At 34.7% G+C, this 27,120-nt stretch overlaps 1 protein-coding gene across 1 annotated transcript; it reads left to right on the top strand.

Annotated features, from left to right (window-relative positions):
• The first annotated feature begins 294 nt into the window (after positions 1–294).
• Positions 295–25,607, top strand: LOC106104236 (activating signal cointegrator 1 complex subunit 3). The gene is made up of 39 exons (XM_013284216.1): positions 295–437; positions 609–742; positions 877–1,129; positions 1,310–1,579; positions 1,997–2,246; positions 2,516–2,699; positions 2,876–3,021; positions 3,862–4,007; positions 4,434–4,634; positions 5,384–5,576; positions 6,236–6,422; positions 6,979–7,105; positions 7,657–7,940; positions 8,148–8,253; positions 8,796–9,020; positions 9,785–9,874; positions 10,464–10,608; positions 11,279–11,415; positions 11,871–12,047; positions 12,499–12,724; positions 13,317–13,458; positions 13,854–13,965; positions 14,278–14,369; positions 14,795–14,871; positions 15,497–15,717; positions 16,490–16,592; positions 17,158–17,347; positions 17,778–17,931; positions 18,392–18,528; positions 18,856–19,072; positions 19,346–19,504; positions 20,087–20,228; positions 20,612–20,802; positions 21,328–21,518; positions 21,958–22,126; positions 22,809–23,096; positions 23,296–23,430; positions 24,035–24,230; positions 25,426–25,607. The coding sequence occupies exons 2-39, from the start codon at positions 618–620 to the stop codon at positions 25,572–25,574; spliced, it is 6,537 nt and encodes a 2,178-aa protein (XP_013139670.1). The 5' UTR covers positions 295–437; positions 609–617; the 3' UTR covers positions 25,575–25,607.
• The last annotated feature ends 1,513 nt before the right edge of the window (positions 25,608–27,120 follow it).

Raw genomic sequence — 27,120 nt, 5'->3', positions numbered from 1 at the left:
ATTCCTGTCCAAACCTAACGGAAAAGAAGGTGGAGAGTGGAGTACAGAATTGAGTTACAATTATTGTGAATTTCCAAAGTAAAAATACTACCGCTGGTGTAATGTTACGGCTGATGCCTAGGATTTGGTGAAAGTGTGGGTTAGTTTAAATCATATGATAAGATGTTAAATGCACTCTTGGTTCGGCCTAAGAGTTAGGATGAAAAATAAAGTTGTTGTTGAACGGAACACGGAACGTAGAATATCAGCCTCTCCAAACTGTCAAACGCGAAGGTGTCAATGTCAAAATGACATTACATATGTCGGTATCACCAACGTAGTGGAGTTTTTCGTGAGTTTAATAACTTTTATAAAAATGTAATTGTGTTACATACATTAACTACAAGAAATTAAATATACCATCTAATCTCTATAAAGAATATCAACCGAGTTGAAAGGTTTGTACCTCCGTTCTTGTTATATTTATTATGATATTGAACTTTTTATTTATTTTTATTAGCCTATTTCACAATATTATTGCAATTGACTTTTTTATCAGCTTAACATAGAGGGCGGACAGTGTTATATCAAATACCATAACGTGTTAATCTGGGTGTTGAAAATTTCAGAACTAAATCATGTTGGAACTACCTCGTATAACGAGAGCTCTCAGGGCGCACACGCAGCTAGACAAACCGCGCTGTTTGAAACCTTCTGACTTGCAGAACTTCAATCAGACAGTCCAACAAAAAAGTCAGCAAAAGTAAGAAACATTTTTGAACTAAAAATCCCCATTTTTGTATTTAATTTTTTATGTTAAACATACTTAAATTACTATAAACTTCATATCTTCCTCTGCAGTACCCATTAACATTTCTTGATCTATCATTTTTATAGTTACAAAAGTTATGCAGACATCTACAACTATGTGAGGGAAAATGAGCTGAGCACTGTCCTAAAATATCTGGATGAACTAAAGGAGTCATGCAAACTACTCACTGGGGATCAACCAGATGAGATTATCGAAGATGCTGCAGTTCTCACACTTAGGATGTTTATAGACCATGATATTGTTATGTTAAAACATCTTTCACAACTTAGACAAATGTTTGGTACAGTTGTCTCTTCTACGGCTAACAAAATTTGTCAGGTAACTAACTAGAATCTTTTTACTATCAATTCATCTAGTACTTGTTTTGAAATTTAATTTTAGTATTTTACAATTAAAGTGTTAAAGATGTTAAAATTAAAGTATTGTAACTTAAGAAAGTATTTTATTGGTAATAAAATGTTTATAACTTTTGTAGTTAACAGTTTTATAATTTTCTAGATAGTTACAAACATATCAAGCAATATAAAAGAAGACACTAAAGAATATATCAAGAAAGAAATAAATGATTCTAATAAAGAGAACATAAAAATGTGGGGTGATCATATACAATGTCACTATGTGCCATATAAACCTGCTAAAAAGCCACTACCTAAGCTTACAAAGAAACCAGCTGTTTCCAGTACATTTGTTTCTGATTTTTCAATGAAATACATCAATGATAGTGTTCGAAGGGAGAGCAGAAATGTTGAAAAGCCGCCAGTGTCTAAAGTAAGTAAATTGCACAAACTGTTATTTATGACTATAGCTATACATCTACTAACATTACATAGATGAAGGTTTTGTATTTTTGTATGTAATGCCTTAACTCACAAGATTAGCCAGTTTAATAAAGTACAGAGGAAAATCTGGGTATGAAAATCATACTAATACTATAAATGTGAAAGTTTTGATGAAATTTGGTATAGATGTAGAGCATAGTCTGGAGGAAAACATAGGCTACTTAATAATAATGTGGGCCTTATATTCTGAAATTATTCAAATAACTAGAGTTGATATTGCATAAAGTTCATAATATCCATTTTCATTGATTACTTTTTTTTTATCCCAAGTGGATGAAGTCGTGGGCAGAAGCTAGTTAACATATAATTTTAATGCATACATAATTATATCATTTAATATTTGCAGTTTGGTAAAACCTGGCTGGAAACAAAAGTGCAAGGGCTATACAATAATGATGGTGGAATGTCAAGTGCAGATATACTGCAGTCTATAATCACTTTATTGAACTCTCCGAGAAGCAATGATGATATGCAGAATGATCTCTTCGAGTTGCTGGGTTTTGACAAATTTGAATTCATTCAGGAGATATTGGAACATAGACAGGAAATTATTGATAGTTTAAAGGCACCTCCTGTGCAACCAACAATATCGGAAAGTAAGTAATGTATTGAACTTTTTATTTACTTGTTGCATACCATTCAGGTTCTAAACCCCCTCCCCCTCTACCGTGGTATTCTCGCCCAACCGGGGCATGGCATCTACGTTAGCTTATCCACGACCCGGCTAGGGGGAGCCCCTTAGTAGGGACTCGACACCTGTACATTTATGTGCATTACATATAAGAATGTGTGCATTAAAAACTACTCGAAAATTAGAAATTTCAAAATTTTTAACTGCAATTTTTTTTAATATTTATATTTGCAGTTGCTGCCTTGCTACCAGAAAATAAAATGCCTCAATACTTGTGCCAAGTATCAGTGCTGTCTGAACAAGAGAAGATGCTAGCAAAGCTTGTTAGGAAAGAAGAGAAGAAAGCTAAGAATGTTAAGAAAGTAGACGATGACGAAGAAGAACATGAGATTAATATTGCACAATTAAGAGCTAAAAGGTAAAATATCGCTTAGTATTTATATTTATTGTTTAAAGATTAGTAAATTTTAGCTTAAATTGTTGTTAAACCATTCTGAGTGTAATAAGACCAATTATAACCTCTAAAATTTATTTTTAATTGAACGCAAGTTGATTTTTTATAATTTTAAAAATCATTTGTACTTTTTCTTACAGAATAACAGAGCTTTCGAAACCAGTGGTACCATTTTCAACGACAAAAAGTAAAATAGATCCAATATTGCAGAAAATATCATACTTTCAGACAAAAGTTCAATATCCAAATGTTTACGATTCTTCAATCGATGCCAAGAATTCAGCTGGTGAGTATAGTTTATACTGCATGTTAATGCAATCTCTATTGATTTATGAGATTACTAGTTTTCGCCCGTGACTCCGCCCGTGTGGAAAAAAAAACAATCGCAAGTTGCCTATGTCTTATTCCAAACTATCCTCTACATCTATGCCAATTTTCATCGAGATTCCTTCAGCCGTTAAGGCTACAAACTCTTACAAACATCCATCCATCCATTCTTTCATCTAAACTTTCACATCTTACAAGTATTATGAATGTGAAATTTTAGATGGATGGATGTTTGGATGGACAGATGTTTGTTTGAGTTAGTAGCCTAAACTGCAGAACGGATATCAATGAAATTTGGCATAGACGTAGAGGATAGTCTAGAAGAACACATAGGCTACTCACTTTTGTTTTTTCTACTTCCACACGAACTAGTTTATAATATTAGTAAGATTCTTAGATTTATCTAAGTTTGTCATTTATCTAAGTTTATTTAGTCATTCCAGTTAAATAGATTCTTTATTGCGATAACAATGTGACAGTTTATTACGCTGCTTTAGTACATTAATGTATATTTTTAATGGTTGTAATAAGGAGATGATGAATTCATTCACACCTGTCAGATATCCTGTAATAGCTACTTTTTTTATTATTTTTTGTAAAAGTTGACAAATGAGCAAGTGGCCATCAAAATAGGAATGACGCACAAAAAGAAGATATATCTGCTTTCTATGTGTCCTATCTCTGGAACACACTTCCCTTACTATAGTTTTCTTGTATGAAAATAATTGAAACTGACATATGTATGTAAATTTTCCATTTCACGCTTGTCTTGTATGTGTTTTTTTTGTTTATTTGCTAGGTTTTGTATCGGGCATGAAACTTATGCTACCTGAAAATGCCATAAGAAAAGACATAAAGGAGTATGAAGAAGTGATTATACCTAAAAATGAACCGGCGCCTTTGCAGATTGGTAACAAACGTGTACCGATATCGGAATTAGATGAGGTATTTCAACATTACTTACTTTTAACTAGCTTTTGCCCGCGATTCCGTCTGTGTGTGTTTCCAGACTATCCTCTACATCTATACAAAATTTCATCGAAATCCATTCACAGTTTAGAATACAAACTTCAACAAACATCCATCCATCCTTCTAAACTTTCGCATTTATAATATCAGTAGGATTATATGAAAGGTATCTTATAAAAATGTATACAAAATACCTGGCAAAGAAGTTCTTGGTTGAGAAAATCAAGATCCAATTTCAATTTTTTTCTTATCCTTACTTATTCTATAAATTTAAACAATGCAAAAACAAATAATTTTTATTCATACTAAGGATCAAAATTTAAACGATTACAATCATCAAATCACCTTATTGTATTGTGAATAATTTTCTTTTTCTATTATTAATAGTAAAGATTTCTTCAGATAGGTCAAATGGCGTTTGAAAACATAAAAGAGTTGAACCGTATCCAGTCGGTGGTGTTCCAAACAGCGTACAATACCAACGAGAACATGTTGATCTGTGCACCGACTGGCGCAGGCAAGACTAACATCGCACTGCTCGCTGTACTGCATCAGATCAGACTTCACATCGAGAATGATGTTATTATGAAGAATAAGTTTAAAGTAAGTTAATATTAAAAAGCTGTTACCCTATTGTTATAAAATGGCTCCAAGTTGTCGAAAATAACTAGGATATAATAATATAAAAAATGTTTCTCTGTCCAAACTATTCACATTAAAAACATGTCATAATCAAATCATATTTTTTTAAATCATCAAGGTGATGACTGAATGTTGTGGTGATGATGATGATGCTTTTATGTGGAGTCATCTATGTAAATATATGCTCTGAATATTTTAATAACCTAACAAATAAGGAAATAATGACATTGTACATCGTTACGACCTTGGAAGTGAGGCATTGATACTTTAACCCAAAAATAATAATATTTTTTTTGAGTAAACTGTCAGTCAATTTTATTCCCAAATATTATAACTAAAGAGATGAATATTGGTAAAATAATGTTCAGCTAAAGAAGTTATTAGATATCTATACTAATATAATAAACCGTAAACACACACCAATTAGTTACTTTTTTTTTAAATTAAGAGCCTTACACTCACGACACTCTTTAGGATATATATTTTCATGCTAATAAACTTAGGGAGTAAATCATTTGGTAAAAACCGTCATGCGGGAAAGGGACAAAAAATACAAGCGATTGATGTCGCAATTGATGATGCAAGGTTGCATTTTCACCATTATCACAGGCGGTCGTTGTCATTTGTGCATTACAATTTTGTCATTTACAATTGAGAATTTCACAAATGTAAACAAGAAAAGAATTTTTAATATTAATTGTTGATTTCAGATAATTTATATCGCGCCAATGAAAGCGCTGGCTTCAGAAATGACGGCCAGTTTCGGCCGACGTCTGCGCGCGCTCGGCGTCGCCGTCAAAGAGCTCACCGGCGACATGAAACTCACCAAAACTGAAGTACAGCAAACTCAGATGATTGTTACCACACCTGAAAAATGGGATGTCGTTACAAGGAAGGGAGCAAGTAAGATTTTAACAGCCTTACAAATAAACACGGTATAAAGTTAAACTTAGGAATAAACTGAGTATAAGCAAAATTTTTAAAACTTTTTCGCCAACGACAGCGTGGACTAAAAAAAAAATTATAAACCTATGTGTTCTTTCAGACTATGTACATCTATGGTTTTTACCGAAACCCGTTCAGTAGTCCACATATAACAATCATCCATCCATCCAAACCTTTGCATTTATAATATTAGTAAGATTGAAGACACCAAATTAAATTTACATTTCAGTACTATTAGTTTAATTTCCATGTAAGAATTTACTTACACCTTTACTTTAATTAATTAATCTTACTAATATTATAAATTCAAATGTTTATAAGTATGGATGGATGTATGGATGTTTGTCGAAAAATATATCTAGCACGGCTTAACGGCTATATATAAGGATTGGGACAGATATAAAATATAGTCTGGAAGAACACATAGACTATTTACTAAGTTGTTTTAAATTTCGCTCAGGCGATGCAAAACACAAATAACTAGACAAACTAGACAAAAGACAGACAAAACTAGACGAACAACTAAACAAAAGACAAAATGAGAGAAGTAAAAATAAAATTAAAATTCAGACTATCATGCATATTATTATAATTTCTTAATTTTTATGTATTTTCAGCCGACACTGAACTAGCGTCTATAGTAAAATTACTAATAATAGACGAGGTACATTTACTGCACGGGGACAGGGGACCCATAGTGGAGGCGATAGTCGCGCGCACGCTGCGCCAAGTGGAATCCACACAAAACATGATCAGGATTGTCGGTCTGTCCGCCACACTGCCTAATTACGTAGATGTTGCCAGGTAATGTACTTTATTAGTTTACGCCCACGCCTTTGTCTGCGTGGAGTTTAAAAAAATGTGTGAACCCTATGTGTTCTTCCAGAATATCTTTTACTTCTATTAAAAAAGAATAATAATAATATAAAAAATATAGTCTATGTTACTCATAGATAAAATACCTTTCTAACGGTGCAAGAATTTTTAAAATCTTCCCAATAGTTTTGGCTTATTTTAATACATAGAAAAATACAAATATTCCCTCTTTATAATATTAGTATAAATCTAATAGTTACTTTTAAAATTGTGTTCAGTATATAACAATATTGATTGAACACTAGTACTACGATGAAGGATCGAACTTTTTGTCAAACGTATAGTTTGTCAGATTATTTGAGTCAAACAACCCGCAGCTCGTTTGCCCCCTTCTCATATAAAAAAAAAACATAACGACACAATTTTTTCTTTAACTTGTACCAAATGTAATGTACGGAATGACTTAATTTAAATTTTAATTGGAACTAAAACGCAATGTATTTCTTGTTAACATTTTTAAATAACAACTAGGTTTTATTTTTAGATTCTTACGCGTTAATCCAAACATAGGACTATTCTTCTTCGACTCCCGGTTCCGTCCTGTACCATTGGAACAACAGTTTATTGGCGTTAAAGAGGTCGGCAGCGGCGGCGGCTCGCATCTTAGACAGGTTTGTTATATGTTTTATTAGTTAAAAGTTATTATTGCCATAATAAAAATCGTTAAATTCTCACTAAAGTTCCTTAGTAGATACTAATCTAAATATTCGTTCCTGCTTTTATCATATCTCAATGTGGTTGTCAAATCTCATTTTTTTTGGAATTCTTGTGATTAAAAATGCTTTTACATTTTTCTTTATTCAGAATGTGACTGCGCCCGCGTAAAATAATAAAAAAACACAGCCTATGTTACTCATTGATAATGTAGATTTTTAATGCTGAAAGAATTTTTAAAATTAGCCCAGTCGTTTTTGAGTTATTTTAAAACATAAGTATAGATTAGTGGATTTTTGTTAATTTACTAATATTTCTTTTAAGAATTCCAGGTAAGCTTGCAAAGATTTTGCTATGATTTGGTTCACGACAATAGTCGAATATCGGGATTCGAACTCTCGACCTCAAGATGAATAGATTGTACCCCAGACCACTAGGAAATTGGCGTTTTCACTTAAATCAATGTGTACTATTTAACAATTCTTATAGTATACGATTTAAATTCCAGATGCAAACAATGAACGAAATATGCTACGACAAAGCGGTAGATATGGTACAAAAGGGCCATCAAGTTATGGTGTTCGTACACGCTCGTAACGCGACGCACCAAACTGCGATGGTATTAAAAGAAATCGCACAGAAAAAGGGCCATTTGAAACACTTCGAGCCAGAAGATACTGGTGGTTTCTTAAAAGCTAAGAAATCTATTAGTAGCAGTCCCAATAAACAATTAGGTGAATTGTTCGCTGCAGGCTTCGCTTGTCACCATGCTGGTATGTTGAGGAGTGACAGGTCAGTTTATTACATATTTTCTTACATTTTCCATCCCTTTCTTTTGTCTCATTTAACTATCTCCTCTCTTTGTCTTTTTTTAGATATAATCTGTGGTCATTAATTGCATAAATTAGGCGTTAGATGGCATAATTGTTACATTAACTGCTAAATCCGGTCTTGTGATTTTTATGGAGTAATGTTTGATTATACTTTTGAATATTTTAGGAACATGGTTGAGAAGTATTTCGCGGAGGGCTATATTAAAGTATTGGTGTGTACGTCGACACTTGCCTGGGGCGTTAACTTGCCCGCACACGCTGTTATAATAAGGGTAACTATAACATTCAAATATAACTAATTAAGCTTCAGCTCTAGCTTTAATTCTAGATTTAACATCTGCCCGGTGTAATACCACGACCACATAGAAGACAGGTGAAGTGGACGCAATTCCGCGTACAGTCTGAAGAGCGTGGTGCCGGAGGCCCAACTTTAGTCCCTTTTCATCATTTTCTTATAAGAAAAAAGATGGGAAGGTAACGTGGATTTGACGGTGCAGGAGACGCATATAAAGGGGAAATATCCTCTTAATGTGCATCTCCTCCTACGACGATTAAGGGTAGGCAACGCATTCGCTATTGCGAATGATTATGGGAAGCGGTCCCTTCCCCAGTTTGGCGGATTTAGGTGGCCGTTTGCTTGTTTGCCACCTTATGATATATATAAAAAACCTTCAGCTGTAGCTACAGCCGAAGGTAAACATAGATCTTCACCATAAACTTCAGCTACTGCTTCAGCGTCAACTTTAACATTGACTTTATTGCTTTTAGTTAATTTTAACATAAATTGAATTTATTAAATTTAAATGTCTTTTAGGGTACAGAAATCTACGACCAGAACCACGGTACGTTCATGGATCTAAGTATACTGGATGTGCTACAAATCTTCGGTCGCGCGGGCCGGCCGCAGTTCGACAAGTCGGGCACCGGTATCATCATCACGACGCACGACAAACTCACGCACTACTTGAAGTCTATGACCAATCAGTTCCCGATAGAGAGTAACTTCATTAATCTGTTGGCTGATAACTTGAATGCAGAGGTATGTTTGATTTAGTTTTCTTATCATACTATTTACATGCTATCTAACTTCTTAATTAATCTATCTATACTATTATAATAAAGCGTAAACACACTACTTCGTGGCGTAAGATGTCAGCAATCACAGCGTGTTTTTGAATTATTTTTTCTTTAATAAAAAGCCCTACAGTTACGACACGCTATAGGCTATATATTTTCACGCTATTAAACTGAGGCGGTAAATAAATTGGAAAAGTCCTTCATGTGGGAAAGTGACCATAAACAACAAGCTGCCAACATAAAGGAAGCAAGGTTATTATAGTTAAGGTAATTTTGACATTTGCAATTGATAATTTGACAAATGTAAACGTAAAATATTTTTTTTTATAATTTCATGTGGATGAAGCCGCACGGGAATAGCTGAATTATTATTAATGCGAAAGTTTAGATGGATGGATGGATGTTTGTTAGAGTTTGCAACATAAACAGATGAAATTTGACATAGATGTAGAACATAGTCTGGAAGAATACATAGGTTACTTGCTTTTATTTTATTTTACACGGACGCATTCGCGGACGAAAACACATAATACTAAAAATGTGATAGTTTGGATGGTTGGATGGATGGATGTTTATACGTGTTTCGAAGACGGCTTAACGGAACTCAATGACTTTGGCACAGATGTAAAATATAGTCTGAAACCACGTAGTCTACTTCTTTTTTAATTTCGCGCAGACAAAACCAGTTTTAAAAAATTTAACTATTGTTATTTGTGTTTATTACAGGTTGCTCTCGGCACAGTGACAAATATCGACGAAGCGGTGGAATGGTTGAGTTACACGTATTTGTTTGTTCGAATGAGAATTAATCCACAAGTAAGTATTAGTTATTGTTTTAAGGAGAAGAAATACGCATTTATTCATTAGACCAGTTAAAAAATGCGGTCGGGGAAAATGGCGGTGTTCCAACTTAAAAGCTACATTTATTTGAACATTTCAACGTGGAAAAAAACCCAGCTTTTAAATTTGTCCGTACAAAAAAAATATTTGGTGATACACGGCTAATTTCTCTTTATTATCTCTTAGTTTACGTCACTCATTGGTATCTAATTGGTTATTGTAAGAAGAGGCGGTGTATGTCTCAATAAACAAGGCAACTTTTCGTAAAGTGGAATTTTTATAACAAGCTAATTGTACTGTAGTACAGGAGTCAAGGCTCTTATGAAATGTATATTTTTCAATTAGAGTAAAATAATAAAGTATTTATTATAAATAAAGTATTTATTATAAATAAATAAGATAAAATAAATAATAAAGTATTTATTATAAATAAATACTTTATTATTACTAGCTTTCGCCCGCGACTCCGTCCGCGCGGAATTAAGAAAAACAATAATGAGTAGCATATGTGTTTTTCCACACTATTCTCTACATCAATGCCAAATTTAGAATTTCTTCTTGTTAGGTGTATGGTCTGACATACAGTGATGTGCAAGAGGAGCCGATGTTGGAGACGAAGCGTCGCGAGCTGATTACATCAGCCGCCATGCAGCTCGACCGCACACTCATGCTGCGCTACAACGAACGTACCGGAGATCTTAATATTACTGGTATGTTATTATTACGAACTATTAAACTGTTTTATTGTTTACATTCCGTTTAATTCATATGTCAAAATTCAAATGCTCTCGCCAAGACTTACACGAAAAAAAAAATTATGAGTAACCATGGTAACCATGATTCTTAGCTATTGGCTTGTAGTTTTTGTTCTTTTCACGCTATATAATGTTCAATTCATTCCTCTTATTAGTTGAATAACATAAAAATATGTAGCTTAAAGCGTTTTGTGAGTGTGGGGCTTTTATTAAAAAAGTAATTATTAAAATTCGTTGTAATGGCTATATCTTACATTAGGAAGATTGTGTTTACGTTTTATTATATTAGTATAGATATAGATAAAAAAAATTGGGAGATTAAACATTACTTGAGAAGTTAATTGTTCTTTTGTAGTAGTAGATATATCTATACTTCTATACTAATATTATAAAGAGGAAAACTTTGTATTTTTGTATGTATTGAAATAACTCAAAAATAATTTATCTGTAAGTAACATAGGCTATATTTTATTATATAAAATAATAAGACAAAAATGAACTACACTTGCATTTGTATTTTGCATAATATTACAGTATGTTTGAAAACTGTCATATTAACGTAACAGCAAGATACAAAAATATCGATTTAAATATCTTTTCGCTATGATATTTCTTATGTTTTTAGACCTGGGCCGCACCGCCAGCCACTACTACATTACTTGCGAGACCATGGAGGTGTTCAACTCTATGGTGCGCAAGTCTATGACACAAGGCTACGTTATTGAAATGCTCACACGTTGCTCGGACTTCCAACAGCTAAAGGTATATAAAATACTATCGTAAAATAATCAATTTTAGCGTTTTTTATATAGAAAGTGAACAATAACTAGTCAGTTTACCTTATAAAGGGACACCAACCAAAAGGCTTAAGAACCATAATGATAATGTATTTAATATATTTGAAACTGGCTTTCACCCGCGACACCGTCCGCATGAATAAAAAAAAACATTGTAAAATATAGTCTATGTTACTTCCAGATAAATTAGCTTTCTAACGGTGAAAGAATTTTTAAAATTGGCCCACTAGTTTTTGAGCCTATTCGTTACAATCAAAGTTTTCCTCTTTCACTTCACTCCACTTCACTTCCAGATTCACTATACACATAACTAAATAGAAACTTTAAGTAATTATTCTTTTTTAACTCTATCTGTTTTAAATTTTCAATTAAAGTAATATTCGCTTATTAATAAAATAACCCTATATAATATTGCTACAGGTCAGAAAAGAAGAATTAACAGAGCTATGGAACCTCAAAGACCAGTACTGCGAGCTTCGTATAGAAGACCCTCCGGAAGATACACATTGGAAGATTAATATACTGCTGCAAACGTATCTGTCCCGCGGACGCGTCAATGGATCCTCTCTGCAGTCGGATTTGAACTACATTTGCAAGGTACAGTCGCGGCCATACGCAGTGTTGCACTTTCAGAACTGTTTCTAACGTACATATTGGTAAGTAGATGTATTACCGTTAGCAGGTAATACAGGGGATTATTTGTGATAAATTTGACCATATCCATTATACAAAAGTTAACCATTCTCGAGTATACTTAATTTTTCGATTTTTTTCAAAATGATTTGAAAATGTAACTTCTGATGAAGTTATAATTTATACGTTTTTTTTTTAATTTATTGGGACATTTTTGACTTATTTTAAAAAAAATGAAATTCGAAAATGGTTAACTTTTGCATCTATATGCACTATTAGTAAAAAATATCACAAATGATCCTCTCTATTACCGACTTACGTGGATACGTCTAATTACCAAACCCTGTATACTGTGTCGAAAGTACTAAAGTGATAAAAAGTGTAGCTCTAAAGATATATAAATCTAATTTCACAGAACGCAGTACGAATAGTACGAGCATTATTTGAGATAACATTACGTAAAAATAACGCGTACATGGCGGGTCTATATCTCAAAATGGCGAAGATGTTTGAACTACAGCAATGGGACTTTTACAACGATATGAGACAATTCAACTGCTTCCCCAACGAGATACTGCGGCACATCGAGTACCCGATGCTCAAACCTGATCAGATCAGGGATATGGAGTGGCAGGAACTTGGTGAGTATAGTCGAGGACGTTTATTTCCTACCCATTTTCCTAATAAAGTCATTTGACTATGCAATTAAGTCGAAGTCAAATAATGATATCTGGTCCAGTGAGAAGCCCTGCAATATCTAATATGTAAAAGTTGTATAGGCATAGAAAATAACATGAAATTACAAAAAATTACGGATAGCTAAAGTACAGCAAGCATTGTGACACTTTTTAGACACTAATAAGGGGTGCTTGTCAGCTTTTTAGTGATTAATTTAGTTTCATTTATGCCCACAGGGTCAGTTAAATTTGTCGGTCTATACATGTTAAATTATAGTGGTATCTATAGTCTGATATAGTGACTGCTGTACGATAAACAACTAGATTTTTTTGTACAGTTTGTCGTGTGGCGGGAACACGTAATAAAACGACCAGCATCAAGTTCAGACTGACTCTTTAATAACTTATTATTACATATACCGACACAGTTGTTCCTTCGAGATATTCTTCTTACAAATAAACAATCCGTGCTATTGAATTTTTCCTAAAAATAAATTAACTGACGAAATAAGCGACCTAATTTACATACTTTCAAATAATAAAAAATTGTTTACAGGTGATTTACTTAGAAATCCCAAAACAGCACGGCATATGAAGAAATGCGCAGATGAATTCCCTCTTCTGGAAATGGAAGCTTCTTTACATCCCATCACCAGAACTGTACTCAGAATACGATTAACTATTACACCCAATTTTAGGTAAGTAATTAAAAAATAGATGGATGTTAGAGTTTGTAGTCTTAACGGCTGAACGAATCTCGAAAAAATTTGGTATAGATGTAGAGGATAGCCTGGAAGAAGATATAGGCTACTCACTTTTCTTTTTTTTTTAATTTCACGCAAACGAAGTCGCGGGCGAAACCTATTTTTAAATACTGTTAAAATCATGAAAGTGAAATTGTATAAGTTTGAATATTAGTTCAAAATAACTATTCTCCTTCAACAAATGCTGTTACCGTTTAGAAATCATGGACTAAAATATTGTTTGATTCGTTAAATGTATATCCAGACGGTCTTAAATTTGCCTATTCCGTTTGTAAATAGACGAAATTCACAATATTTCGGCAACGTGTACTAAAAATATGTTTGTGTAGATGGAACGACAAATACCACGGCAAAGCCCCAGAAGCATTTTGGATATGGGTAGAAGATCCCGATACCGATATCATGTATTACCACGAATACTTCCTTATTACTAAAAAACAGGTAAATAAACAGATTTTTTTTATCTGTATTAAAATTGAATTATCCTTTTAAATTTTGGAACGTATGGGCTGGGTTGTCCGCAATACAACGACCACACACAGGTGTGAAGTGAAATCAATTCCGCGTACAGTCTTTTGAGTGTGCGTTCCGTATGCCTAATTTTAGTTTTCCTTCCCACTCTTATCGTGTAAGGGTGGGAAGGTAAAGTGACTTTACTTTGAACTTATGTGAGTCTAATCATTTATGCTGATTCATTATTCATCTGAAATTAAATAGAATTTTTTTTTTATTAAAAATGTAATTACTTTTCAGGTTATAACGAATGAGCCACAAGAGTTGGTAATAACAATTCCGATATCAGAGCCTCTACCGCCTCAATATTATATAAGGGCTACGTCTGAAAGGTAACGTTGTTTTGTATTTAACCTATCCTAGACTTATAAGAATCTAATTCCAGTTTTTTTGACATTGACAGCTAGTGTTTAGAGTTACCAGTAACCAAAAAAATCCCAACTTTTTTCTAAATTTTTCAAAGTTGAAAACAAAACCAAACTAAATGCATTTTTTTTGTAATGTAGAATTATAAAAAATGGCGACATTTGCAGTTGCCGCTCTCTCATTGTTCAAGATATGACGCTTTCAAAATGATATTGATAGTTGAATTCCTTATCTATACTAATATTATAAAAAGGAAAGAAACAAAAAACTACTGAACCGATTTCAAAAATTCTTTCATCATTAAATAGCTAATATATAACTCAGTAACATAGACTGTTCGATTTTTTTTGATATTTTAAAAGTAGATATTTGACAAGTTTTAATTTTACAGATGGCTGGGATCAGAAAGTGTTCTACCGTTAACATTCCAACATCTTATATTACCTGAAACGCATCCTCCACATACAGGTTAGTTAACAAAACGATTTTTTTTGCCGTTAAAAAAATCTTTATTTTATTGTTTACATTTGTCAAATTCTCAATCACAAATGTCAAAATTCAAATGCACTGACAATGAAGGCCTTTTACATTGGATAACAATTACCGTTACCATAGCAACCTTGCTTCCTTGATGTTGGCAGCTTGCACTTTATGGTCCCTTTCCCACATTAAGGTTTTTTCCCCATCCTACGTCACGAAGTAGTGTGTATATACGCTTTTTATATTAGTATTAAGTATTATATTAGTATAGATAGATAAAAAAAAACTATTCTAAGTTCTGGTATGTGTGTACGAACTCTAAGACAGTCAGCGTGGATTAAAAAAAAACATTAATGGCCTCCCCTAGTAGCCATAGATGAATATATCAGTTAAAGATATTTTCATTATTAATTACTAGCTTTTCCCCGCGTCTCCGTCGGCATGAAATTAAAAAATCAAAAGTAATAAGCCTATGTGTCCTTCCAAACTATCCTCTACATCTATGCCAAATTTCATCGAGATCCGTATAGCCGTTTAGTCAAACTCTAACAAACATCCATCCATCTAAACTTTTGCATTTATAATATTAGTAAGATAATTTAATTATTTCCAGATTTACTAGAACTCCAACCATTACCGGTGACAGCTCTGAATAACCCATCATACGAGATGTTGTACAACTTCAGTCATTTCAACCCGATACAGAGTCAGATCTTCCACTGCTTGTACCACACCGACAACAACGTGCTGCTGGGCGCGCCCACCGGCAGCGGCAAGACGATAGTCGCTGAAGTCGCCATGTTCAGAGTATTCAACCAATATCCTGGTTGCAAGGTAATTAATAATGAATTACATGTCGTAATGTTAAATTTTTATAGATATTCTGAACGAAATCTATGTATATACTAGCTTTGCCCGCGACTCCGTCAGCATTGAATTAAAAAAAAAAACAAAGTGTGTTCTTCCAGAGTATGCTTTACACCTATGCCAAATTTCATCGCGATATGCCCCTTTAGACAAAGTAATCGATTATCGCTGATCGAAAAGTCAAAAATGTATGGAACTGACGACATTTGTAAGTCACGTGCTTGTGACGTATTCATTCTTGTATATTTTAACACATTTTGTCGATTATACAAGCAATATCGTTAATGGAAAGTCATTTTGTCTAGGGCTGGTCAGCTTTTTAGGCTACAAACTCTAACAAACATCCATCCATCTAGATTTTCGCATATATAATAGTAGGATAAAGCAAATCATCGTAGCAGAAAAAAATACTGTACACTATAAAGTAGTTCTCACTGAATAGTTTTCAGTTTTATCAGATTTATCTGAACGATCGGTCTGTTCAGATAAATCTGTCAGATAAAACTGAGCGTTTGCAGCGATCTAGTTTTTTTAAATCCGCATGTATGTAGTCTCGAGTAACAGTTAATTTAATAAATGCCATTGGATAAGATAGATTTATGAAAGAATGCAAAGACTAATAGGTTACCAATGTTTTTTAATTCTACGCAAAAAAATGTCGCAGGCAAAGAGATTTAGACGATCGTTTGGAACAGGATATAAATATTTTGGTGTTTAGAGATTTATGTGATTATTTCAGGTGGTGTACATCGCACCATTAAAAGCTTTAGTCAAAGAACGAATAAAAGATTGGAAAGTGCGTCTAGAGAAGAGACTTGGCAAGAACGTTGTTGAATTAACAGGTTTGTAAACATTTTTTTAATTCTTAATTGAAATACCATAGAGGCTCCGGCCAGTCATTAAATAATTTAAATCCTTTCTAGTTTAGGTTACTTTTAAAAAATTTACCCTAAGGAATACTTTAGTAACCATTGCTAAGTATTAGGATTTAAATTAGAAACGAAATCGAGAGAATTTCATTTCTATTCTGAAATAATTTTCGCCTGCGACTCCGTCTGCATAGACTTAAAAAAACAAAAGTGCGTAGCCTATGTGTTATTCCAGACTGTGCTCTACATCTATGCCAAATTTAATCGAGATTTCAGCTGTTTAGGCTAAAAATTCTAACAGACATCCATCCATCTAAACGTTCGCATTTATAATACTAGCTTTCGCCCGCGACTCCGTTCACGTGGAATTAAAAAAAAAACAAAAGTGATGAGCCTATGTGTTTTTCCAGACTATCCTCTATGTCTATACCAAAATTTCATAGAAATCCATTCAGCTTTTAACTTTAACAAATCCATTCATCTAAACTTTGTCATTTATAATACTAGTATAGTAAGAAGATTTCTATCTGAATGTTAGGTGACGTGTCTCCCGATATCCGAGCGATCAGGAACTCCCACGTGATAGTGACGACTCCCGAGAAGTGGGACGGCATCAGCCGCTCCTGGCAGACCAGGAACTACGTGCGGGATGTCGCCCTCATCGTCATTGATGAAATACACCTGCTGGGGGAGGACAGGGGCCCCGTACTTGAAGTTATTGTCTCCAGGTAACTGAAGATTTACTTTCACCACCATACATGCTTAATATACATTTATTTAAAAGTATTTCTTAGTATATATTATGTTAGAGTGTGCACCTTGTGTGTTGTGCGGACGACTGTTTCGTCAATTCAACTGTTTAGTTGCACAACTAAAAATCGAGTAGTATGCGCAAATATAAGCTCATAGGAATTAAAGCGAAACTAAATAGTTTTGCGATAGTTTAATCAAGGTGTGTGTACCTTAATCTGGTCAGTAAAAGTTTTTAATTTTGATTGTCAACTGATCTTTTCTTTTAATTTATAAAATCGCTTTACACCACTGATTTACAGTACCTAAAATTAATACTGCATGCAAACCCATGTAATATTCTTATCTTATCGTCTAAATAAAAATAAATAAAATAGGTTTTAATAATTTATTAATGTTGTTTTTCAGAACGAATTTCATAGAATCACACACATCAAGACGTCTCCGTATAATCGGTCTGTCGACGGCGCTCGCCAACGCCAAGGACTTGGCCAACTGGCTCAACATCGGCGAAATGGGGCTATACAACTTCAGACCGTCAGTCCGACCTGTACCTTTAGAGGTATAGCTCACAATGAAACTAATGTCTTCTTAAATAACAATATATCTGAAGTACGGAACTCTGTGAAAACACAATTTCATCCAGACATTTAAGAAATGTATACACTAGACATAGTGAATATTTTATCACTGGTAACTTCTTTGAGAGGTTATTATTGACGTGTTAAATAACATTTTACAAAATTGTAATAAACTCCAAAAGATTGTTATAAAGTAAACTTAACAGTTTAAAAAAATATAAGTGACCTATTGTCTAATAATTCAATTATTATATTGATGTGGTTTCGATGCGTTATTGAGATTATGTTAAAAGTGTCAAATGAAGTGTCAACTACGCTTACTTTATATATATATTTTGAATCTCTTTGATTTCATCTCCCTTATCATAGAAATAATAAAAAAAGGTTTAATTACAATTTGTACTGCAGTGTAGTTGGATAGTAACATTAATATTGGTATAGGTGCACATATCTGGCCACCCCGGGCGGCACTACTGCCCGCGCATGCTGAGCATGAACAAGCCCACGTTCCAGGCCATCCGCCAGCACTCGCCCTGCTCGCCCGCGCTCGTCTTCGTCTCCAGTAGACGGCAGACCAGGTAACACACATCGCATCATATGCTAAGTACTATTCATTCCATAGACACAATGTAAACTAATGCAGTCTAGTCCAATTTAGTGTAGTCTAGTCCAGTGCAGTTCAGACTAGTCCTGTTTAGCTCAGTCTAGTCCAGTTGAATATAGTCTAGTTCAGTCTAGTCCGATTTAGTCCAGTTTAGTCCAGTTTAGTGCAGTCTAGTTCAGTCTAGTCTGATTTAGTCTAGTTTAGTCTAGTTCAGTCTAGTCCGATTTAGTCCAGTCTATTCCGGTCTAGTCTAATCTCATCTCATTTTATTTCAAATTCCTAGTTTATATTCTTTTTACAGATTAACAGCACTGGATCTTATAGCATATTTGGCTGCAGAAGACAACCCAAAGCAATGGCTGCACATGCAGGAGTCGGAGATGGAACAGATTCTATCGAACATTCGAGAGTCTAACCTCAAGCTGACGCTGGCCTTCGGTATCGGCATTCACCATGCAGGACTGCACGAGAAAGATCGCACTACGGTCGAAGAGTTGTTTGTTAATCAGAAGATTCAGGTTAGTGATATACAGGATGATACTTAACGGACGGATACCAAGTATAAAGTATGTTACCATTTTTTTTTCAAATATTTAAATTGCTTTCAATCTATAGAAAATTGGGCAACATACTTTGCGCTTAAACGATAGTTGTTGAGGTCCTCTACTTCCACAAAGCTTGTGATTTTTAAAAATCACCCTATATAAGCCCATTTAGATTTAATAGTTGAATCCAGTTCCTTCTATTGGTTTAATAAATACAAAATTAAACTTAAAGTGTATTGTTATAAGGTTCTAATTTGTACGGCGACGTTGGCGTGGGGCGTCAACTTCCCCGCGCATTTGGTAGTCATCAAGGGAACAGAGTACTTCGACGGCAAGCAGAAGAGATACGTGGATATGCCCATCACTGATGTACTGCAAATGATGGGCAGAGCTGGTAGACCTCAGGTTAGTTATGTTTTCTATGAATATACAAAATCGCAAGGCACAGCTAGAAACGATCCTACCATAGTGAATAGCATACAAAAACATGTAAAAATATATAGACAAGGCATGCTGATTTTTTTTACTGGTACTTTCTGTGATAGGTACTATATCAGTTGTCAAGTTTAGTGCCACCTCGTGTCCTTGTAATAAAAACATTTTACAAAATTGTACTAAGCCTGAACGACATTTAAAAAACATATAGACACGGCATCAGTTGTCAAGTTTAGTACGCATCTTCGTGACCTTGTATTGACATGTGATAAAACACTATAAAATTTTGGTATAGAATAAACTAAACAGTGTTTAAGAATACAATACAAACATTGAAATATTACTTAATGACACCTATTGACAATTAATGGTTTTCAGGATCTAATCGTTGGATGTCGTTAACATCAATGTCATCATCGTCATCATCATCTTCATCGACGTCGATGGCGTTAACATGTGAAAAAGTCGCAATTGAAGTGTCATTTATGCCCACTCTATACATTTTCTGAATCACTTTGCATACTACTTAATTTAATACCTGTACTCTTTTAGTACGACAACGAAGGCGTCGCTGTAGTGTTAGTCCACGACCAGAAGAAGAACTTTTACAAGAAGTTCTTGTACGAGCCGTTTCCCGTTGAGTCCAGTCTCCTCGAAGTGTTGGCTGATCATCTCAACGCTGAAATTGTTGCTGGTATAGTATTATATCAGGTTTTTTTAGACTGTAATTACCAGAAGTTGTATTTATAAAGCACCGATAGCCTAATGGTTTGGGGTACAGATACCGATCTTGCAGTCGAGGGTTCGAATCCCGTCATTCGACTATTGTCATGAAACATATCCTAGCACAAATTAATAGTTAGTTGTGTTTCGAAAGTGCAACTAATGTAATAAACGCGAAAGATTAGATGGATGGATGGATGTTTTAAAAGATATTTGCAGAACGGCTTAATGTATCTTGATAAAATTTGGCACATATAGATCATAGTCTGGAAAAACATAGGGTACCATTGTTTTTTAAATCCGCGGACAGAGTCGGGGTTTACAGTTAATAATAATATTCCTAACGTTTTTAAGGTACTGTACAAACGAAGCAAGATATTCTAGACTATTTAACATGGACGTATTTCTTCCGTCGCTTACTGAAGAATCCTTCGTACTACAACTTGGACAGTCTGGAGCCACAAGACGTCAATTACTATCTCTCCAACCTCGTACACACTCGACTTGACGCCCTACTTAATGCTAACTGTATTCAAATTGAAGAGGTAAGCATTTATATAATTTTATAATAATTATCCATACTAATGTAATAAAGAGAAAATATTTGTGTGTTAAACACTACTGGGCCGATTTAATAAATTATTTACACCATTAAAAGCTATGTTATCAGTGACTAGCAAAGACTATGGTTTTTTATTATTTCTTAGTTTTACCCGGACAAAGTCGCGAGCAACAGCTAGTCAATAGTTAATTTATATTTTTGTTAGTGTGAGAAGAAAGAACGAACTAATTTGAAAGAGAATTTGAAAAAAAATGAATTGTATTTCTGTCTATGACTTTTACTTCCGTTTTGTTTAAAAATAGATTTTTAGTTTGATTAATGGATTCAGTAAAAGTTTTAGTTCGACTATTTTAAGCTTTAATAGTAATCAATTATTATTACCTTTCTGTAGATATTTTTGCCGGACAATAAAATAAAAACTGTATACTTCCGTACAAAAGTAACTTTTAGGTTATTTCCTGCTATTCTTCTGTTAGAAATACATTAATAAGTTATCATTTGTATCCAGGATGAACGCACGCTGCACAGCACTTGGATGGGTCGTATTGCATCTTATTACTATTTATCTCACAAGACGATGGCTCACTTCAACGAGCACTTGCACGCCAACATGAACACTGACGACCTGCTGCGTGTGCTGGCTGACTCTGAGGAGTTCGCCACATTGCCAGTCAGGCATAATGAGGATATACTTAATGGGTGAGCGATTTATTAAGTTATATTAAGTTTTATGGTACTGCATGTTTTTACAGGCAAGTACATGTGTGTGAGATTTAGTCTGAGACTGAGACCGAGACCGAAAGCTACGTCTAGATCTACTCCGAGACTGAGACCAAGTACAAGACCATGACCGAGAGCTACAGCTAGACCCATTGAAAGACTCAGACCGATTTTAAGACCAAGACCGAAATAAACTCTGTTAACATCATACGAATCACGCTTACTTATATTTTCTCGTTGTCACCCATTGTTCAATATTCTTGATGAATTATTTTTTTTCTTTAAAAATAGCTTGCACTTCTCCACATCAATTTTAATTGAATCAAACTTGTTCATCCGTTCGTTATTTCCTTAAAAAGGGGGTACAAATATCTTTTAACGTGTATAATGATTTAATTCTACATTTATTAATTTACAGGGAGTTAGCGCAACAATGTCGTCTGCCGGTAGACTCGTTGTCTCTGGACTCGTCGAATGTGAAGGCATTCCTCTTACTGCAGGCTCACCTGACGCGACTCACGCTGCCCAACACTGACTACTTGACTGACACTAAGTCTGTGCTAGATCAAACTATACGAATATTACAGGTACTCTCTTAACTTAATACTAGCTTAAGATAACAATATTCAGATAAAATGCTTACTTAGGACTTCAAGCAACTTATTGGGGATTTATAGTGAAGCTGGTGATAAATAAATAAATTAAAACATTATTTATTGGCCAAGAAAAAAACAAAACACAAAAAAATAACAACAAAACAAAATTTACAGAAATAAAAAAAAATGATATAAATAATATTGACAATCATAAACTACTGGTTTATACAAACAAGTTTTGAACTGTATTTTGATAAATAATTATTGAAATATTGGCTAGTATCAATTTTGGAGTTTGTAATCACCTATAATCTACAAATAAAAATATCTTTACTAATAAAAGGATTTGTATTTTTATATGTAATTAATAAATTCGAAAACTACTACATTGTTTGCAAAAATTCTTTTACCATTAGAAAAGTACATTATTACTGAGTAACATAGGGTTATTTTTATTACTAGATTATTTTTAAACTAAAACTATTTTTAACTGACTTCAAATAGGAAAGTTCTTTGATCGGTCCTTTATGTAAATCGATTACGATGCGATTTACGTGATTTTTGTTTCAATACATTTGAATAGTTGCCATATGGTCAAACTGCCCAGTAGTTTTTGAGTTTTATTTAATTGTACCAATAATCGTTTTTTTTTACTTTTTTTTCTGTTACCTAGGCAATGATAGATACCTCAGCGGAGAACGGTTGGCTATCGGTCTGTCTGTCGTGTCAGGTAGTGATGCAGTGCGTGGTGCAGGCGCGCTGGCCCACTGACTCCCCGCTCACTATTCTGCCGCACGTCGATTCACAACATTTGTATATTTTCTCACAAATTACTCAAGATACGAATAAACCGTGTATAATGTTGAATGGACTGAAGGTGGCTTGTATGAGGAATTATGAGTTATTAGCTAAGTATAGCAGGAGAGAGTTTGAAGAGTATCAAATTGAGCAGATACATAAAGTAAGTTTTGTTGCTTTTTCAAGTATTTTTGGAGTATCATTCCAGTATTAGAGGAACCTTTTTAGTATGATTTTAGACTATTTTTTTAGAGTGTCCTTGTAGCGAAACTGAACAAATAAAGTTGAAAAAAATTCTTAGTAAATTTATAAAATATTTTTTTGTTATTTAAGCAGGACATAATGTAAGTTTCCATTTGCAGGCAATTTGTGACCTTCCGACCTTAGACATAAGGTTGAAAATCCGTGGCTTGTGGTTCGACAGCGACTGCGAGCAAGAGAAAAGGATACAACAGTCGCCTGGGAGAGATTCCTGGCTTCCATTACATGCTGAACAGGTGAGAAAATTATAATAAAACTTGCTGTTCTATATATCTTCATCCGCATGAATTTATAAAAAAAAATATTCTTTACATTTTACAAATTCTCAATTGCAAATGGCAACATTAAATACGCTAATGGCAACAAAGGCATTTGAAATTAATTAGCTAACAAGTACCGTTACCGTGGCAACATTGCTTTCTTGATGTCAGTTTGTAGTTTTTATTCCTATCCAACATGAAAGTTTTTTTTAATTTATTTACCCTTTAAGTTTAATTTCGTGAAAATACATAGCTTAAAGCGTGTCGTAAATCCGAGGTTTTTTTATTAAAGTAGGAATTATCCAAAATTTGCTGTAATTGTCGACATCCTACAAAGTAATGTGTTTACGTTTTATTATGTCAGTATCTTACTGATATTAGTTTAGATGGATGGATGGATATTTGTTAGAGTTTGCCTAAAATGCCTAAAAGGATGAACGGATCTCGATAAAGTTTTGCATAGATGTAGAGTATAGTCTGGAAGAACACATACTTACTTTGTTTTTTTTTTTTTTAATTCGAGCGGGCGGAGTCACGGGCGAAAGCTAGTTAAATATTAATTCAAACATTTACATTGCAGGAATACACCTTACTAATAGAGATGGAGCGTCGCGGCGGCAACCCTAACAACGTGTTATGTCCTCGTTTCCCTCGCGGCAAGAACGAGGGCTGGTTCCTGACGCTGGGCGACACGGAGCGCGGCGAGCTGCTCGCGCTCAAGCGGGCCCCGCCCCGCGGCACCGCGCCCCTCGCATTCTACACACCATCCATCACTGGTAACTAATAAGCTGCCCTTATTAATAACTTTTGAATATATCAAAGAGTATATATATATATATCTGTATATATCATTGATTGTTTTTTTTAAATGAATTTTTGAAGTTGAAATTTCGACTTATTTTGAAAAAATCGAAAAATCTGGATTACTCGAAAATGGTCAACTTTTGTGTAAAATATGTAGGGGTCAAAATTATCACAAATGATCCCCCTCTATCATCCCCACATGGGAATACGTCTAGTTACCAATAACCCTGTATATAAATATATTATAAAAAAATATACATATAATATATTTTTAGTTGACCATTCACTTGAGACAGTTTTCATCATCACCAGCTCACTATACGTCCCCACCGAGAGGCTCGGAGCCTATCCTAAGTAAGGGGTAACTAGGCCATAGTCAACCACGCTGGCCAAGTGCGGGTTGGTTGACTTCACACATATCTTTGAATTTCTTCGCCGATATGTGCAGGTTGCATCACGATGTTTTCCTTCACCTTCACAGACAGTTTTCATATATTCCACTAACTCTGTTGGTACCAAGTCAATGTAATTAATTGCCAATACGTGGCTGTTTATGTTTTATATTTTACACTTGTTTATTCTGTAACAAAAGTAGATGATGGTACTATGTCGTCAAGTTTAGTATTACCTCGTGTCTGTATTGACATGGTATAAAACATTATACAAAATTATAATAAGCTCCATCTTGTGTTATAAAATAAACAAAACTGTGTTACAAAATAAAACATTTATTTATAAAATAAAATGTGATAACTTCTATTTTATAATTTTTTTAAGTTATTCATTTGTTTGATTATTGCCTTTAGATGGATAATAAATATACACTAAGCTCCTGAGGGAGCCCTCGAGCCTAGTTACTCATAAAAGAGGTTTAGGCTAAGTGCCATCCGCGCTGGGCCACCTCAAGCCCGGTGAATCGGTAAATGCCTCTTCAAGGCAAACAGTGACAACTCAGTCACAAAAAAAAAATTACACTAAGGGATGGTCAATTGTGAATATTTAAGAATTAGTATAGTAAATTGATTTCCAAATTAAAATTTAAAAGTTGTGCTTTAATTCTCTTGTTCTTTCAGTTAGCACATATACAAAATACTGTTGTTTCAGTGTTTCCCATATAAAATGAAAGAGATGGCTGTCATTAGATTAAAATTAAATATTTTGTTTCAGGTCGCATCATATACACATTGTATATCCTAAGTGACAGTTACCTAGGTCTGGACCAGCAGTACGATCTGCAGTTCGAACTCATGGACCCCCTGCCTCCGGAGACTGTCGATACTGTATATGACCCCGGGGAGAAGATTATTACTGAATAATTTATTACAAGAATAAAGTTTTATTTATGTTAATATTTGTTTTATTACTATGAATGTATTGTTCGTAGTTCTGCCTACAACTCTAAGGCATAGAATTATCCTATAAGACTTATTTTCTGACTATTAAATCTTTTTCAAACTAAATACAATATGAAACAAGAAACAACTGGGTTTTCAGAACCATCTTACTATTGTAACAAATGCGAAAGTTTAGATGAATGTTAGAGTTTGTAGCCTAAACTGCTAAACGATTTCAATGAAATTTAGTATAATAGTAGAGGATAGCCTGGAAGGTCGCATAGGCTACTCATTTTTGCTATTTTTAATTCCTCGCGAACGGATTCGCGGGCGAAATCTTAAAGTTTAGTATTAAACCAGTATATTTAGTTTTAGACAACTTATTTAATTGATACCGTCGCTTTAAAATCAGAGCAACACTTCTCGTCAAGACTCAAGTTGCGCGCCAATCTATCCATACTTCTAGTGACATTGACAGCTGTCAGCTAGGGACGTGACGTTTATGCCGATAATATAGAGTTGCGCCAATTCTATAGCACGGTACTAATTTTGTTCCTAACAGTTCGGCCATCCTGCATATCTTTTCGTCCTCGAAGGAGTACTACACCTCGCCGCACGATACGTCGTTCCATCGGCCCCGAGGAGCTGATGTAGCTCGACCAATTGCAAGTATCGTAAACAATGTATAGTCCTGTAAGCAGATTTTAACCCCGAAAGCTGTTCACAGGCTCCCGAAGGCACAAAATAAGCTCGGAGGCTGTTTGTAGGCTCGAAGGCTCAACATAAGCCCGGAAGGCTGTGAATAAGTCCTGTAGGCATAAAATAAGCCCAAAGGCTGTGGATAGGCCTCGAAGGAATAACATAGGCCCGAAGGCTGTGGACAGGTCCTGAAGGCATAACATAAGCCCAAAGGCTGTGGTTAGGCCTCGAAGGCATAACATAGGCTCGAAGGCTGTGGTTAGGCCCTGAAGGCATAACATAAGCCCAAAGGCTGTGGATAAGCCTCGAAGGCATAACATAAGCCGAAGGCTGTGGATAGGCCCAAAAGGCTCTGGATAAGCCTCGAAGGCATAACATAAGCCCGAAGGCTGTGGATAGGCCCAAAAGGCATAACATTAGCCTGCAGGATTTTTATAGGGCCCGCAGGCAAAACATAAACCCGTAGGCTTTTATAGGCCCCGTAAGCAAAACATAAGCCCGTAGGCTTTTATAAGCCATTCTTTCAGACTTCACAAGCCCCGAAGGCACACCATAAGCCCTTAGGCTTTATTCATTTACTTTTTTTTTTCACCCGCCCTGTAGGCACTTCATAAGCCCGTAGGCTTTTCACAAGCCCCGAAGGCACATCTTGCGCAAGGCGGCTGCTCATATGCCCCCACCAGCTGCTCATATGCCCCGAAGGCAACTCTTGCTCCAAGAGGCTGCTCATATACTCCGGAGGGAATTCATGCTCCCAGAGGCTGCTCATATAGTCTATAAACAAAACATTCGCCGGGAGGCTAATGATACGCCTCATAGGCAAAACATA

Source organism: Papilio polytes, unplaced genomic scaffold (genome assembly GCF_000836215.1).
Source record: "Papilio polytes unplaced genomic scaffold, Ppol_1.0 DF823691.1, whole genome shotgun sequence".
In the NCBI taxonomy this organism is placed as follows: domain Eukaryota; kingdom Metazoa; phylum Arthropoda; class Insecta; order Lepidoptera; family Papilionidae; genus Papilio; species Papilio polytes.
This window is presented reverse-complemented; position numbering and strand designations above follow the sequence as displayed.

Excerpts from the sequence above, each read along its gene's own strand:
- LOC106104236 (XM_013284216.1), top strand. The coding sequence starts at position 618 with ATGTTGGAACTACCTCGTATAACGAGAGCTCTCAGGGCGCACACGCAG. Across the intron at positions 2,247-2,515 it reads GCAACCAACAATATCGGAAA|TTGCTGCCTTGCTACCAGAA; the intron begins GTAAGTAATGTA and ends TTATATTTGCAG. Across the intron at positions 12,725-13,316 it reads TATGGAGTGGCAGGAACTTG|GTGATTTACTTAGAAATCCC; the intron begins GTGAGTATAGTC and ends AATTGTTTACAG.